At 40.2% G+C, this 18,039-nt stretch overlaps 1 protein-coding gene across 2 annotated transcripts in view; it reads right to left on the bottom strand.

Moving 5' to 3' along the window:
* The window catches only part of rhbdl3 (rhomboid, veinlet-like 3 (Drosophila)), a 73,706-nt gene extending 59,260 nt beyond the window's left edge, over positions 1-14,446 (bottom strand). Inside the window, exons 1-4 of one of the 2 annotated variants that reach the window (XM_040024633.1) lie at positions 14,322-14,446; positions 13,018-13,194; positions 12,278-12,821; positions 11,680-11,703 (exon numbers count right to left, since the gene is read on the bottom strand). In XM_040024633.1, the coding sequence (XP_039880567.1) occupies positions 11,680-11,703; positions 12,278-12,418 (165 nt within the window). In that variant the 5' untranslated portion in view covers positions 12,419-12,821; positions 13,018-13,194; positions 14,322-14,446. The remainder of the gene's footprint in view (positions 1-11,679; positions 11,704-12,277; positions 12,822-13,017; positions 13,195-14,321) is intronic. The other variant, XM_040024634.1, reaches the window with a different exon arrangement.
* Between the last annotated feature and the right edge of the window lie 3,593 nt (positions 14,447-18,039).

Here is an 18,039-nt window from a genome sequence, read left to right as displayed (position 1 = left end):
GCCTAATTTATTTAACCAATCTTGATGTGGCAGACAGAGGAACCTGATGTGAGGGCTGCAGAGAGAACAACTGCTCTGCAAAAAGTTATAACGAAGCGTCCAGGCCCACAGTCCCACCTGTACCGTGTCAAGTAAATTGTTTATATTCTTCTAAGTGCGTTATTAAGTAAAGTGACACCAGTTTGGGGGTTATATACAGTCTGCTTCTGGAAAGTTGTCATGTGAACACAAACCAGAGAAGCCACTGAGCACAGACAAAAGAGAGAATGGACACATTTTCTGTTCATTTTTAAAGTGGTGTTGAGCAAGAGTTCTCCAGGCTTTCTGGAGGTCTTATATGTTTTGGAGGGGTTTTTGGACATTGGCTGCTTGGCTCCAGTGTTTATCTTTCTTATATGTGTCTATACATAGAAAAGAATCCGTTTTAAATTGTGTCTGTACACATTTTACTGCTAGCAGCCTGTAAAAGATGAATAAGTAAATAGATAAATAAAGGCAAACTTTGTTCCCATTTCTTTAGCAGAACTTGTGAAAAATATGAGAGACAAATAGAGTCACGTGACCTCAAAGCTGGTACAACAGTGAGTGTCTACAGCTTGGAGCTGCATTTCACACAATTGTATTGGGACTGGTGTTGGTGTGAAAACTGATGGAAATACGGAGATAGAAAAGTGTCTTCAGATTTTGATTTACCCTGAATTATCATCTGGAAAGGTTCTGATTGGCAACAGCTTCATTTTTCAACAAAAGCAGTAAAAGCATGAATAGAAGAACACCCAACAGAGCACTATCGGCCAACATCCAAAGCTTTTAATGTCCTTCAGGAAGTCTGGAGAACTACTCCTGAAGACTACTTAAAGAAACAAAGAGAGTTCAGGCTGTGCTGAAGAATAAAGGTGGTCACACCAATTATTGACTTGCAAGCTCATTAGAACTGAACAAACTTAGTTTTTGCCTTCTATACTATATTTTAATGTATGTGTGCAGATATTTCAATAAATAACTGTATCTACTTTCCATTTTCCTATAAAAAATATAAAGAAATGTCAGGTACTGTATACTGTACGCACATGTATCTATCTTCTCAGCTATGCCACCACCCATGATGTTTAAAGCAAACGTCTGCATACTTTCCATGAAAGTATGCAGACATGTGAAAGTGTTTAATCACTAAGCTTCTAAAGATTTTCATACCAAATATTGACTTTTAAGCCTATTAGAATTGAACAAACTCTGCTTTTGCCTTATGTGCTATATTTCCATGTATTTTTGGACATGTTTCAATAACATATTGCACCTATTACACCTTTAATCAAGAAATTCAGATTTTTTTCACAGTACTGTTTTTGTGACAAATGTATGGATGGAAAATGCCCCTAAACTAAGAAAAAGGTTTTAGTAAATTTAGAGAAGTAAATCCAGAAAAATGCGATCTGAGCTCACCACCTAAAGTTTTACTGTGGGCGTAAAAAAAAGCAGCAAAAAAGAAAAAAATGCTATTACCTTTGAATTATGCATTTTTCCTCTTGTCTGCACAACAGTCTGTCATGACTGCAAACTCTCCGGAGAGACAAGGAGGTGTGGAAATAAACAAGGAGTCGCTGGAGAAGCACTTTGTTAGAACAGCGCTTCACGGACAGCTGAGCACATAGTGAGACAAAGTGATCTGAAAGCCAACAAACAATTTAGAGTTCAAACTCAGCAAATACAGCCAGCATTATGAATCCAGCACATGGGCCTAAACATCTGCGGTAGCAGTTGTCAGCTTTCGTTTGAGGTGGTTGTCAATGTGCCATCTGTCTTAGTGAGCACTAAACGCTTCTTCTACTGGGAGAAGAGAGGGGAATGAAAGAGTTGGCTCAGCTGAACACTCAGTCAGAAACATTCCTTAATGGGAAGTGCTTGACTGAAGAGGCAGAAATCAGAGCACTGAAACACACAGACAGGTATACACAGCAAACACAGGGTTATTGTACCTGTGTCAGCACCACACCTGCAAGGCTTCATTGTGGACCTGCATGGCCTATGGCATAGGAATGCGTCCTAAAATTCTGGTTTTCTTGATATCTCACTGGGGAGAACATTCACACAACATCTATAAACTGAGAAAAAGGGAGTCATTTTTTATTTCATGTGCCACAAGGTTCAAGAACTGCTTAGCTTACAAGTGTGCCACACATGTAAACACACACGCACACAGCTGCTAGTTGCTGTAATGTGTAATGGGTCATGACCAGATCTGTCAACAGCTCTGCAACCTGTGGGAAGACCTGTTGATACAATGAGGAATGAATGGACCTGCAATGTGTCTTTGATCCCCTGGAGGATCAGAGTGATGACCAGCTACAAGGAAACCGGACTCTGTTAAACAGTGATCCTGCACTGCTACGTTGAAATAGACGAAGAAAGTAAACTAGCTGTCATCTGTGGAAGAATGAGCAAGATTTTTACAGCTTTTAATTTCTTCATATGACTACTTCTGTAACTCATATTGTATATCATCAATACCTACAAAGAAAAAGTGAATATTGAGTGTTCAAATGTATCCTCTTATCTAAATGAGTTTTTGCCATCTTACATTTGTGACTTTGGAGCATCTCTACATCTGATTGGTTTGGACAAAATGGTTCACACTTAGTGTCTTGAACGATACAAATGTAAGCGCATATATAAAGTAAATAAGAGAATAAGTATATTTTATTACATTTGTTTCTCCGTGCATGATCAACTTTAAACGACAACAGGTGAAACAACTGTAGGCAACGCAAAGTGGATGATCCTGAGTTAAGCCCGTCCACTTGATGAGTGGGATTCACTCATCAAGCATCACTTTGTCGCTGATGGTTGATCACTAGTGGACATTCCTGTAGGTAACCCTCTCATTTATTTACTACCTTGTCATATGTCAATGAGTGCTATCCTGCGCTCTCAATCATTTGCCTCAACATTGAGAAAAGTTTAAATTGGACCCGCCCACTTTGCAGTTATTTCGCCCATCCTCTCTTGAAGTCATTGAATGTAACTGAGTTCCTGTGTGGACAGGGCTTTAAACTTTTCTCAACTTTAAAATGAGATATAGAAAATAACTACCAATAATCATAAAGGACTGTACACCTACAGCAGCCTCATGGCTACAGGTAACCCATCCCATGAAGCTCCTGGTGCAGTCTTTATGCTGATGTTAATGAAAGAGGATATGTGGAATGCTGCAGTTACTGAGTCAGCAGAGCATTCATGACTCTTACACACTAAGCACCTCAACATACCTCACTCGGAAACTCTGTTCTTGACTTTATAAAATCGGCCACTTCTCAGCTGAGCTGAGATCTATTTCTTTCAGTGGAATTGTTCCCCTGAGCACTGGCATGTCTGGTTGATGATCTATTATGCGCGTTGATACTTGAGTTGTGCTTTCTGTTTAGTAAAAGTGAATAATGATTCATTAGTTAACCTGACTCGATGACTCCATCTTTTTTATATATGCTATGTTCCACACTGCAATAATATCAGTTATAGTTGATCATGAAATATTTATGACAACTGGACCAAAAACACCTGAATTCAAAGATTAAGAGGTGCAACCCAATACTTTTGGCCATAAAGTGTAGAGCAACCTCGAGCCTAGAAGCTACCAGTTGTCAGCAACAAAGCGATGTACATTGAGCAAAGTGCTTCCTTTGCGATTGCCCCTTAAATCTGGTTTTCAAACCTAAAAAACAGAATTTTTGAAATCTCACACCTTAGATTGGCTTTATTTATGGGTGAAAATAAGCTTTGGTTATTTTTTTCTCACTAAAACCTTTTGCAGCATGCCTGCTAATTGGCTGTCTTGAAAAAGATAGATCTATCTATTTTCTTCTATAATTTTCAAGGTTGTATTCCTGTTTGATAATTATAAAAAGCAAATCCTTTTGGCACTTTTGTTCAAAAAACAAATAAAAGATGACAGCAAAACATGCTTGTGTAAAGCAGGAGAGGACAAAACAAGTCTGGATACCTGAGACTAAACAAAGTAAGCAAATGTGTTTGTTTGATGTCCGAACATTGGCTGATAGGTAAATCTTGTTATTATGATTTATTTTGATGAATAAATAAGGAGAAAATGAGAATTTGGAGAATTCTTTTCATGCTGCAACATGAAAAGATTTTTTTTTCACGTATAAATCGTGTTTGCAGGTTAAGCTGGCTTTCGGGAGCACACTGGATGTGCTTTGCCCTATGCAAAGCCCAGTGGCTTAACAGGACCACAACAATCAAACAGTCATTTTGTGTAGCTTAAGCCAGAGCCTGCGGGCTGACTGCAGGCAGCCTACAAGCGTAACATTGAGCAATAAAGGATCCAGAGTTTATGTCATGCTGGCACATACAGCACAGAGCGGGACCAAGCTTTTCTCTTAAAATTAAACTCTTCTGTTTTAACCATCCCAACATTGATAAGTGGTGTTGAGAAATGCCACCGCATTAATGGTTAAAAACAGTGCAAAAATGACAAGTTACCAACAAAAGCCATCATTCAGGAACAAACTAGAACCCAGTTTCAGCCAAAACTCTCACAATCTCACAGCTAGAGAGACTACAACGTGATCTTCCAGACAAAAAATAGCTTATTGTGAGCTGTGTCAGCAGTGACATAGACACGCACTCGGCTCACAATCACAATATATGTAGCCTTGCTGAAAACAATACCTCAGGCTCCTTTATCAGCCACTGATTTGATGTTTTTCGTCTGTAGCCCTTCAGTTTTTGGGCTGTTATTGTATCATTGATGAGCTAGTGCATGGTGATGTGTGGATCTGTGAACAGAGCTAATGGAAAGAGATTAAATAAAAGCACTGATGAGCAGACAGAGACTGAAGCCTTGTCACATCTGCAGTGTCATCCACTTAACTCTGATGGCAAATCGCATTTCAGAAGAACGAGACAAGAGACAGAGAGGTAATAAGTGAGATGAAAGAGAATGTAGAAAGCAGACCAGTCAGGGATGATTTGTGAAGAAGCCCCATCAGAATGTACGCACTGACACTGGTCCTAAAAGGCAATAGGCATACCCCGCCTTCTTCACTGCCCTCCCTTGACTTCTAGTAATGGATTTACATTCTCAGGACCAGTGTGTACAAAACTACTAGATGCACATGCATACAAACACACGGCATATGGAGGTTGCCAAATTACCGAGCCATTCAGCTATCAAAAGAGACACCTCGGATTCATGCCACTGCTGTGTTTTGCACACTATAGCCAATTACAAATAAACCGGTGCATCGTCTATCTCTCATTTACAGATCGACAGACAAGGCGGCTATTTTTACCTCTGCATAAAAGCAGAAACTGTTTTCACACTCCGCCAACTGGAACTGTGCCTTTCATTAAGGAAATCTATTTAGAGCTGAGCAGGGGAGCGGCAAAGGAGTGGGGGAAAGATGAGCACTGATTAAATCTTTCAATGAAAATGTTTGAGGCTCTCTCTGTTATTTCATCACCGCACAGGCCAGGCGCTTTGCAATAAAAATGAGGCGGAGTGTATTTTGCTTTCAGGATCCTGAATCGAGACAACACACTTCAAAAAGTGTTTGTCGTTGGCTCATCTCCAGGACTCAGCTGGTGTCAATCACATGTGTGCCGTTGGATGAGCAGGTCAGCAAACTGTGACCTCGCCATCTGTGTATGTGTCAGAGGCAATTAGGCTCATAAACACATCAGGATACTAAAAATAATGTGGATAAAAGAGAGAAACACTAATAAGTAAATTTATACACAGAAAGCAATTAGAAGCTAATTGATATCAAGGACATAAAAGGTACAAATAAAGGGAAAAAACGCCTGTCCTGGAAATATTTTGGTCAAACATCTAACCATCTGATCTAGTCTCAGATTTCTTGAAAATGGGGAGCGGCAAAGGTCCTTATGATTTATCCTTTACAGTCTGCGGGTGCCATTCTTTGAAATGATGCAGGCCTTACCCTCTTCAAACACAATACCTAACTACCACTAGATTCACTCACTGCTGTTCATGATCTCATTGTCTAAACCTCCTTCTGTTTTTAGTGTAAGTAAAACTGATGGGGCGTGTCGAGACATCCTCTCCCTGCATGCACCGCTAATAGCAGCTGAGGCTTCCCAGTTGGCTTTCCATTAAGTGCCAGTCAACTGGGTGGTGGACCATTCGCTCATTTACTCAGACAACATGATATCCTTGTTTCCTATGGTGTGCATTGTTTCAGATTAAGTGGCAACAGAGTTGCTAAATATCACCTTTATGATTTTTGCTTGATAACTTCTTTATCTGCATACTAGAATTAGGTGACCCCGTGTTTGAATGTTACTTAACACTAATTATAAGATATGTGTCTGTGCATTGCACCCATACTATTTATGAATGCAGCTCACTAACCAAGTTTAATTCCACCCTCTCATCCAAATGTGGTAAGTTCTGGCATCCAAAAAACGACAGCATCGGCGGCCAAAACATTAACGTTGAGCCAGAGCCCAAATCCAGTATATGATGCTAGGAGGCTACGCCCATCATTCACAAAGTTCGTGGTTTCCCCTCGATCAGTCATGCTTGACATCTTTTATAATATACGGGTCATGAGGAAGGAGGCACTAACCAGCAGTTTACAGGAAAATATACACTGATGTGCAAAAGTATTGAGCCAGTCTAATTTATTTGGATTTTGCTACCATGTAGTCAGACTTGCTTGTCATTTTTTATTGTTGTTGAGCAATAATTCTCCACACTTTCCTGAAGTTTTTCTTTTGACATATCCACTTCTTTACTTATGTTCAAGTCCAATCCCTATACCTGGCCATTTTCACTGTTAAATCACTTTACACTGAGCTGTGAATCATTGAAGCACAAAAAAGGAACCTAAATCAAGGGATGAACCTTTTTTTCTAGACTTAACAGACAACTTAGCAAAGAACCAATCTCTGTGTATTTAGGTATTTCGTTATTTGCAACATGTCGCTAAAACACAAAATGTGTTCCAATTATTTAGCTGAATCTATTTTTTTTAAATTCCAAAAATAACATCATCTGATACTTTTTCTTCACCAAAAACATGATTATTGAAGAGCCATTGATCAATATTTTTGTGTGCCGCGTGTCACTAAATAATTTGAGGAAACTGGACATGTGAAGGTGAAAAAAAGACACTACAGAAGATGAGCAGTATCTTCAAGCCACATCCAAAAGAAAAACAGCAACAAAAAATAATAATAACAATCCAACAAAGGCCTTGCTAGAGTTGGCCCTTCAGTTGATCCATCTATGGTTCACTGAAGCCTCATCAGAAATGGTCCCAAATGAAGGATGGCTGTCAAGAATCCATTCTTAAGGAAGTGAAACAGGGAGAAAAGGCTGAGGGATGCCAAATGACACACAAATTGGACTGAAAATCACTGGTAACAGGTCTTATGGAGTGATGAATCCAAATTTGACATTTTTGGTTCAAATAATCAGAGGTCAGGAGAGAAGCCCAACAGTGAGAGTCTACAGCCATCTGGGAAAACACGGTGAAGGCTCGTTCATTTTAGACAGTGGGGTTGGGGATCTTTTGAAAATTGATGGATTTATGAATTCGGATTTGACCAAATGCAACACCATCTGTAAACAGTGTGATTGGCAATGGCTTCATCTTTCAGCACAATGATTCCAAACGAACTGCCAGTGCAGTAAAAACATACCTGGGCAGAAAAGCACACAATGGAACAATATCAGTCATTGATTGGCCTCCCCGGAGCTGTGACCTCTCTGGGATCATCTTTACAGAAAATGTGAAAGAAAAAAGGCAGCCAACATCCAAAGAAGAGCTTTGAATCTCCTTCAGGAGGCCCGGAGAACTGTTCCTGAAGACTACTTCCAGAAATAAGAAGAGTTCAGGCTGTGATGAAGAATAAAGGCAGTGATACCACATACTAATTTCAAGCTCATTAGAACTGAACAAACTTTGTTTTTTCCTCACGTTTTGATAAATAACTGTATCTACTTCCCATTTTCTGGAAGAATAAAAAGAAATGACATGTACTGTATACTGTATCTCCCCAGCTAGACAACCTTCCTAAAACAACTATAAGACATTGATTTATGTGGCTCCAGTCAGTTGTTTTGGGATTTTCTTTGCCACCAACCATGAAGTTAAAAGGGAAACACTTTCACGGAAAGTATGCAGACATGTGAAAGTGTTTAATCACTAAGCTCCTGTGGGCGCATGCCTGGGGGATTTTCGAAGTGGCATTGGGAGCATGCTGTCAACACAAAGGCATCTGTGGACACACTTATGGATTGCACATAAACAAACACACACACCCAGAATCAAAGATGTATTAGTATTCACTGACAATTTATGAGAATTGACAAACAATCCTGTTGTGCGTCTTCAGTCGAGAGTTAGCTAAAGAAAAGTTTCTAAAGAAGAGGAAGACAATCTATGGTTTGTATATATCCTGCCTTTACAGGTGCTTCATCTCATTTGAGCTGAGCCACGTCGCAATCAGTACATCTGGGGACTTCTACTATCAGCAATCGCAAACGCAGATATAGTCCCAGCCCCGGTAAATAATAACTTTGAGTCTTTGCTGTGTGTACGTAGCTCTTCGCAATCAATATTGTAAGAAAATCACCATCTAGGTCAAGGCAGCTAAAGGAGAAAGAAGCTTTTTAGACACTTTTTTTACCAGCGGGTTGAAAAAGAAATCTTTAGCGCTCCCAGTCACACATAAAAAGCCATCTGATGTGCCTTCCCTGGCTGAGCAAAACAAATGTGTTTCCTCCAATTTACCGTGTGATTTAAACATGCTTAATATGGTTTATCAAATAAATCCTAGACATAAACTGGATTGATTAAATCCACAGAAACCTTCAAAAAAAAGAAAAAAAAGAAACATCATTATCTGAGCTTTGGTGTGCAAATCAGTCAGGGTAGAAAGAAGAATCTGTAAAGGGCCCTTTCTTTTTCTTCTGATGACATGTGCCGTGTGTAATCACGCTACAATGACTGCAGCCTTTTCAGATTTGTGTGTCTAGAGGACAAACAGAGGCTGGGACACTTTGATTATGAGGGAGAGCGAGGGCAGTGCAGCTGCTGTCCGCGCTAACAGCATCTCCTCTGCTTCATTAGATATCGCCTGTGTCTGTGTTGAGTCTCGATGTTTGTTTCAGGCGATGGGAAACATGAATCAAAGCATTCTGAGGTTTGCTCTCTTGCTTCCTGTGTGCAGAGAAAGAAAGCACTTATACAGCAACAAAATCCTCTCCAGGGACTGGAGAGAGGAGTGAGGGGGAAACAGAGCAACGCAGCACTTTGATTCCTGTCCCCAATGGTCTGAAATCCAGAAATGATAGCTGTATGTACAGAGTCACGTGGGAGCTGGTAAAATTGATAGGATGGCAAAGCTCAAACTGCTTTAAAGAGTTGGAAGCAAAGCCAAAGAGTGAGGCTGAAAAGAATGAGAGAAAATGATCCTGTAGTTTCTTTGCTGTGCAAACATCACTGAGAGAGATGACAGGATAAAATGCGCGCTGTCGAGACCATACAGAGGTGTCAGGACTGATTAACAGAAAAGATGCATCATTGTCCTCAACATTAGACGTTGTATTTTTAGCTGATTTGTAACATCTAGTTATTAGAAGGTGAGATTTTCATTCGTGAGACATTTTCAAGTTTACATACTGGGATATCTTTTAAAGAAACAAATGTATACAACCTGTCAGCCAAGAAAAACTGCTCTTTTTTTTTTTTCGTTTAGAATCGACAGATGTTCTCAGCTGTCCTCAAATACGATGATAATATGTTATAAACGTGAAGAAAGGACTTTGTTACCTGTACTTAATTGACCTCTTACCGGTCAGTCCACTAAGTCATGACTTTTCTTTGTTTTGAAAACTTGTTTGGTGACCTGTTGCATGTCACACCCCTCTCTTCTCTTGTTCCACATCTCTGAACCATACATATTTCTATTCATTCACATCTTATATTTGCCAAATAAAGTATCCAACACATGAAATAGACTTCCACACATACAGATGAACTTTGAAATGTGTATCTTTACTCATAAATCTTTGGATCTTGCTCTTTGTTTTTCAGTAGCTTTCATCTTTTGTTCCACATGCAGTAACACGGGCTGCCAGGGTGGATTAAAAGCCTTCTTTTCCTGGTCTTCAGTGGCCCATCATTTCTCTTGTCGCTTCACAGAAGCTGGGGGTCCCCGAGGTCAGCCCCTTGACAAATGGACCAACTCATTGTGTGAACCAAGAAGGAAAGGAGACCGAAAGAGTGAAAGGATATTTGTTGCTACCACGGTGAGTAGAGACCCTGCCATTTGCTTTTTTCTGACCGACGCCCACTTGAGGAAACTCCAAGCTGTGCAGCACACATGGAGACAGCGGCTTGAGAGGCCCACTTAATGCGTCCACAGAATATGCGCCATCACTTACACACACACACACCATAATCCCACGGGACCTCTGTCTCCCCCTTAAAAGTGAGGCTGACACGAGCCTCAGTCTCAACCCTAAAAATCCCAGCTGACCACTGCACTCACGCGCACACACAGACACACACATAAATATGCACACAATTCCCCACATGAGAAAGTGGGGGGCCCTATGCCGAGCAGGTGATGCAGTAGTCGCACACACTGCAAGCTGTGTGGGCATAAGTGTGCGTGTGTTTGTGTGATAGAGGGGGGGCTCGTTTGCCGTCTGTCAGTCCTGTCAGACCTGCTGCTTGCATGATCAGCCAGTCGCTGTTTCTCTTCTCCTGGGGTTTCTCGGTTGTGTGTGTCTGTGCATGTGTGTGTGCATGGTGGCATGTGTTTCTTACAAGACTGCTCTGACTCACAGATCAATCCATCCAGGTGTATCGTCCTAATTGTATTACTGGGGCCGATATCAGTTAATGACACACCCACCACAGCCCCCACTTCTCCACGAGTTTGGTTTGACAGCGATTCGACCTGGTTACACGTTATGCCGTCATACCCAGCGGGCGAAGGATTTAAAGCTGCACTAGGCAAGATTTTGATCTGAAAATATATTTATCAACTCATCCTAATTCATAAACTGGGACTGGAGGGAAAAAAGTCTCAGGATTCAAGTCAATTAACCCCATGAAACTCTGATGCTACTTTTTTGTGGAACTGATCAAAGTTTAGCAGTATTTTGAAACTATAAAAAGTATTAAGTAAGCACTTGTGATAGCTGAACAGAAAATATTTGCATCATATTTCTAAAATCTAAATGGGTTTTTTTTTGTTGTTTTTGTATGTCATTTCCTTTACCAGTTTGCAAAATCCCCCAGCGCAGGTTTAAATCACTTCTGTTAGTGATTAAGCCACTGTTACAGCACATTTACAATGATAAGGTCATGATCCATGGGCAATTCACACTAAAGTGCACTAAATATGGAGTTTTTATAAATTAATATTGTTGCCTCTGGTGCAATCCTGCAATCCTGATCTTGCTAAATCTTTCCTATGTTTCATGACCTTTAAGCAAGACAATGCCGTTTTTAACAGATTAATATATCTGTGTTGCCTGGAGCGGATAATAAAGATTAAGACATAGGTCACCAACAGTTCACACACAGATGAGCACCTTCAGAGACAACACAGTTCCACGATGAGTGAAACATGCATATGAAAAGTCAAGCCTAAAGGACTAAAGGTTGTGATACATACCTTGTCAAACAGAGACTTCCATTGCTGAGACAAGTAAAAAGAGAAAAGGAGCATGTGAAGCAATGAATAAGAGGAATAGATGGGAAGAAAAATAAACTCAGAAACAGGTACCAGACAGGAGGGAAGCACCTGTTTGATAATGATGAATCTCGGCCAAAAGGGCTTCCTTCACTATGCGCATTTGCCATAATTGCAGTCTTGCGATCACATGCAGCTATTATCTGATCATTACGGTCAATGAGCCGCAGCAAAAGATAACAAGGTACCAAAAGTGTGCCTCATTATGTGTAAAAGGTAGTATGCTGTGTGCGTGTGTCTTTGGAAAAGATGAAGCAAAGTGCTGGGTGCTTTTACTAACTCGGCTCTCAAAAGAATAAACAGTATTTTAAATTCCATCTCGTGTCTTTGTAAAACGCTTGTTTTTGTCAGTTGTGCCACTGAATTTAGGGACAAATGACTTTCTGAAATTAATTTTAGAGGGACTGTGTTTAACTTCGCTCAAAGAAAAAGAAGCTGAAGGTCCTGATTCATAACTGTGAAAATGTCAAAAGGTTACAGGGGTCATGTGTTCACTTGACGCCACATTGTGTAGACCTACTTCTTCTGGAGCCACTGGGATGACTTCGGTACTTTCCAAAACCTCGATCTCCTCGCCTTCTGCGTTGGCCGCCACCGCCGGAGAGATGTTCACCGGCGCCTCCCGGGTTCCGCCTGTCATTCTCAGGCTGCTCTTCTCCATACACCCACGGAGAGCAGCGATGCGGTCCTTAGGAACGACTCCACATGCTGTAGTTTAAAATCCCATGCTCCCGCCGCGATGAATTAAACGTGTGCGCACTCCGGTTATGCCCGACGCACTTTCACATAGACAGAGCAAGCAAAGCTTCATCCGCAAGGGAAAAGTTGACGTCTGACAGTTTAGTAAAAGCCAGTTAGGGGATAAAAAAAAGTATCCATACAGTGTCACACAATTTGTCAATACATCGTTAGTCAGCAGTGACAAAAGGTTTTCAGAGGTGGAGATGAGTCTTTCCGCGAAAAGAGGCGACGATCCAAGTTTGCGATGCTGGGGACGCACATTGGCAGAGCGAGTCTTCTCACTTCGAGAGGTGCGACGCAGCAGCAGCAGAACGCAGATCCAACTGAAAAAAAATAATTACATCATCAGTAGTGACAACAACATGAAACCCAGAAAAGGGATGACGACATCGACCTATGAAGTCTCGTATGGCTTCTCCGGGCAGAGGTAAAAGTCTACTTCAGAAGCGTGGGCACATGGCACACTGGGAGAGAAGTTCAGTTATGTGCCAGCTTCTTTTTTGTGGTGCGTCACGTTACCTGGCACGCTGTTTTCTGCCGGTCGACGGCGCAGAGCGGGAAAGGCCGCCTGGTTTCTCCACCGTGCGCCGTGCAAGAAACCTCACTAGGGGGCGGGGGGCACAAAACGACCGCCTCAGACGGGATGGTTGGATCAGCTCCAGGAGACGCCGCGACTCTGCTCCATCCGCATACGTCCTTCCAGGCACAGAGGGAGTGAAGAAGAGAGGGAAGGTGGGGGCGGAGAGATAAGGGAAGGGAGGGAGAAAGGGAGAGATTTGGCCGGCGGTGAGGAGGGATCACCAGCCACTGCCTCTCGGGGGTTTCGAGGAACTCCGGCTCCCTGAGCGAGCAGCTGGCTGTCGCTGGCTCGTGGGGTTTAGGTTGATTTGTGCACGATCGTAACGACTTGTGTTCTTCATCTTTACTGCTTAAGAGTGACCATATGGAATACAACATGCTCATTTTTTTATTTTTTATTTTTTACTTATTTTTATTTGTATTATTTGTGGAAAAGTCTTGTTTTAAAAGACTTTTGTCGAGCACAGCTGTACCCAAAAGACAAGCCCCATCCACCCAACAATTAGAACATGCACTTGCCCTAATCTCTTCCTCCCCGTAAAACATTAAGGAAGTAGATGGTTTATTTTGGGAAAACACGATAACATTACTAAGCAAAGAATACTTCTGGAGCAGGCAGGTGTTTGTTCTTAAGCAATTTGCTCCCAAAATATAAATATTAAGCATAAAATATTCATGCAACAATAAAGGTTTAACCACAGAATCTTCTGAGGTAAAGGTAATTATCCGAAGAAATTCATAAAGTTAAGTTTATGACACTTAAAATTTCCTAAGGGAGGACCCTCGCTTAATGTCCCACCATATGCTCAAATAAAAACTACAAACATAGTATCTTGGTTCAACATTTCCCTGTTAATATTTGAAGCTAGAGTGAGCATTTCACGTTTGGTCTGATCCATCTAATCTAAAACAGTCCATTCATTTAACTTTATTTTTATAGCACAAAATTACTGTAAAAGTCTACATTCACGATTTTATTTCAAGGTAAAGATTCCAAAAAAAATCTCGAAGACAAACTCAACACAACAGTAAGCAAGCACTTGGCATACAGCTCTATTGTGCTATAAACACTAATTAATCATGCCCCAAAAAACAGCATACAAAATCGCTTCAGTCTAAAAGCGGGAAGGGGGGAGTGTCCAAAGCTATAAATTCCGTTTTATTTAGAGGGATATAAAATGTCCCCTCCAGCCCGCAGCTACAAAAAGCAGGGGCCCCACCTCAGACAAACACATACCAATTACCTGAGGAGACATCAAACAAACATAATAGTTGGGTGGAAGCCATGTATGAGGAGAAATTATGTGGTCTGCAGTGTGTGGGTTGATCAGTATCCATCAAGTAAACCTCCCCCAGGTACTTCGTGTTCGCATTACCATGGTAACCATATGACCAGTTGATATTTTTAACCCTGGGGGTCTCTCCCTGACTCCCACACAACAACGTGGGATTAAAGCTGAACTTTGTCATGTTGCTTAAAAAAGGAGGAAAACAGAATACTTGGTCAAAGGTCACCAGACCCAGTGATGAGATTCTGTATTCTTATTTTGTGCTTTTTGTGCACTGGAGAGAAAAAAGTTTAATGACAGTTTTTTGAACTTACTGTAGGTTGCACAAATAATTCACTCTTCATTACCTCACATGACCATCTCCGTGCAGGTGAAGCAGATGCATGAGCGACACCTTACGATCTGATTTGCACTTCTATTTATATCCTGAAGCAGAAACACAGCCCCAGACCATCACACTACCACCACCATGTTTGACTTTATGATGTTCTTTTTATAAAGCAGCATTTGTCTCTTCAGTCTACAGAATATTTTCTAAAAGCCTTGGGAATCATCAAAACATTTGATGGGTTTTTTACAAATCTGAGGTGAACCTTTGTGTTCTTTTTGGTCACTAGTGATTTATCCATATTGGATCTCCCCCATGGATGTGCACTTTCTCTCTTGTTGTTAAATTGTGAACACTGAACTGAGGCAAGTGAGGCCTGCAGTTCTTTAGATGTTTTTCTGGTTTCTTTGATTTGTCATTGAGTCTCTGTTGTTGTCATTGTCGTAGGATGGGCACTGCTGGGAAGCTTCACTACTTCACAAAGGTTCACAAAGTTTGGATAATGGCTGTCTCTGTGGTTCGCTGGAGTCCCAGAGCCTTATAAAAATGAAACGCTTTTTTAGATGGATTGATGTCAATGACTTTGATTCTCAGCTGTTTCTTTAGATTGTGGCATGATGCTTTTTGAGATCTTTTACCTGCTTCACTTTGTCAGAAAGATTCTGTTTAAGTGGCTTTAATTAGGCTTCAGTGTGGCTAATGAAATTAAAGTCAGCTTTCAAACAAACATGCATAATCACAGTTAATTGTGGGAAATTTGTTTTTCACACAAGGCTGACGATGCACTGAATTGTGACAAATATGCAAAAACCTAAGAAATCAAGGAGGTGGTAACTACTTTTTCATGACACCCTGTCTTACTGTAAAGCTCAGCCAGAATTGATCTTTTCAACTATAAAACCAGGCATAAAATCATAAAAGACACCAGAGAACCGGCAAACTTATTGTCTCAACAGCTGCAGACAGCCCAGAAATTTCCATTTAAAACAAGTACAAAACCAGCTTTGAGGTGGCTTTCACAGGTCATGTGTTAACATCAGCTGAAGAGCTGTAACCCAAGAGACAGAGAGAAAGGACAGAGGTGATGAGGAAAGAGAGTGTGAAGAAGAAACAGAGAGAGACAAGATGTTTGGTTAGAAAAACACCTGCTATGTGGGGGAACTTAGCTCATCTATAAATGAAGACCTGAACTGTATCACTTTCTTTTCGCATCCGTGTAGCTCAGGGCTGTTTGCAGGCACCAACTGCTCTTTATTAACACCATTCCTGATGGTGTGAAAGTGTTTATTTCCACTGAAATTAAAGTGACTGAGTGAATCAGAGATGGACTCATTGATTGTTAATTATTTAAATGTTGTTTTTCTTCTCTCCATTTTTATATTTTGTATTCATTTATTTATTTGTTTGTGTATTTTGCATATCCCATACTTGCAGTAACAGATGCTGACTAAGTTTAATTAGGTTAAGTGTTTTAAAAAGTTTCCATTATTGATTAGTTTTAGCTACTATGACCACTTTCTGCTGTAGAAAACACTATTTTTTATTTAGCTTCATATTATCTGTTGCTATAACTAGTCTGCTATTTAAAATGTATACAAGCACATTAATTTTAGCTAGACATTTGAACTAATGGCAGAAGTTAGTTCACTTATTTATTCATTTGCTTTAACCAAGAACATCACAAATCTGTTATCTTTTTATATGAACTAAGAAAAAAGACTTAAAGACTTTAAAACAGTAGTAATTAATAGAAACTAAAATTCCCAGAGATTTAAACTGAAACTCCCAGGAATTTCAATGTAATTTATTCTGAAATACATACCAGAAAGTGCACTGGGATAAGGTGGTACTAATTCGGGTTTTTACAGGAAGGAAGAAACATTTTGATTGTAAGTAATTTTGGGTAGCAAGTAACTTCAGGTTTTTTACAGTAAAGAAGAAATAAACTACACTGTATGTAACTTCAAGTAGTGAGTATCTTTAGTTATTTTAGCTGAAAAACTAGCAACAACATTAAATATATAACTATGCAGATTATGGAGTGACTTAGAGTGTTTGACCAGTCACCAGGGTAAAACATATGACAGTCAACAGTTCAAATGTTGTGGTTCACATTAATTAGGTGGTTAATATATGCCCAGCTAATTCTTGCTGGTGCCTCATTGGTCGATATGTAAGTATGTTGAATCTGATGTTGTATATCATTGGTTGTCTTTGGTTGGTTGCCTAAGCCACTTCATAATATGGCCCTTTCCCTAAAACATGCAGAATATTACTTTATTTTTCTGCTTAAAAAAACTGAATTACCTGCTAATTACCTGGTAATTAAAATTATCCATCCATCCATCCATCCATGCTTGTAGGACTTTAAATTACTTACAGCATAAATTTTTCTTCTTTCAAACTTTGTAGAAAAACAAAAAATTTGAGACAAAAATATTGAAATTTTCTAAGCCACAGCCCGATCAGGTTTTCAGTAGGAGACATCACAGCTAGAGTGTAAGAAGTAAGGCTGTTATTCTAAGCAAAGACAGGTTTTCTCCCGATTCAAGTTTCTCAGAGAGCAATAACTGGCGCTCTCTGCAGAGCCGCAGCAGACAAAAAGACAGCACATCGAGCTTTGTTCACAGAGACATAGAAAAGTACCTTCCACAATGAAGATGAGACACCAACCAGAAAAAAGCAGTCAAAGGCAGGCTGCCTCAAAGTACTCTCTAAAGACAAGTAGTGATTTCTAAGTTTCCCTTTAAATGGAGTTTAAAGTTTTCAGTGGGCTGTGATATGCCAACATTTCACAGCGGATGACTGGGGGAATAACTAATGAAGCATACAGCATGAGATATTGCTGCGTATTGTGAAATTAATCCTGTGGGATTCAGTCATCTGCAATGGATCAAATTCACCAAGAAGCTCTACTTTATTATTTAGAAACTTCCAGCATCCTCTGGTTTCTGTCCTTATGCAGTTTATGACGCAAAACACATCTCAAAGGATTTATACATTTTCCAGAGGTCTGGAAGATAACTTCAGAAGTTCAGCGTCGCTTATTTAATAAATCTAGGATAAATTATGGTTCAGTTTGAGCCTCTTCAGGGGTGTAGGGAGATGCTACTTTAACACAGTACTGGGTCCCGCTTTAAAACATTCTGGGAGAAAAGCCCTCCACCACATTCCTCATGAAGTTATTCCAAATAGTTACAAAAAATATGCAATTTTTTTTTACCAAAGCCAAAAAAAAAGCCTGCAGAGATTTTTCATCGTTATAATTCTGTTAAATTATAAATGAGTCAGAATGATGAGCACTAATTCTAACTTGTATTTTACTGCACAGAATGTATGTGTGTG

This window comes from Simochromis diagramma, unplaced genomic scaffold, assembly GCF_900408965.1.
Source record: "Simochromis diagramma unplaced genomic scaffold, fSimDia1.1 OVJJ01000302.1, whole genome shotgun sequence".
Lineage (NCBI taxonomy): Eukaryota > Metazoa > Chordata > Actinopteri > Cichliformes > Cichlidae > Simochromis > Simochromis diagramma.
Note: the sequence above shows the minus strand (reverse complement) of the source record. Positions and strands in the feature narration are given on the sequence as shown.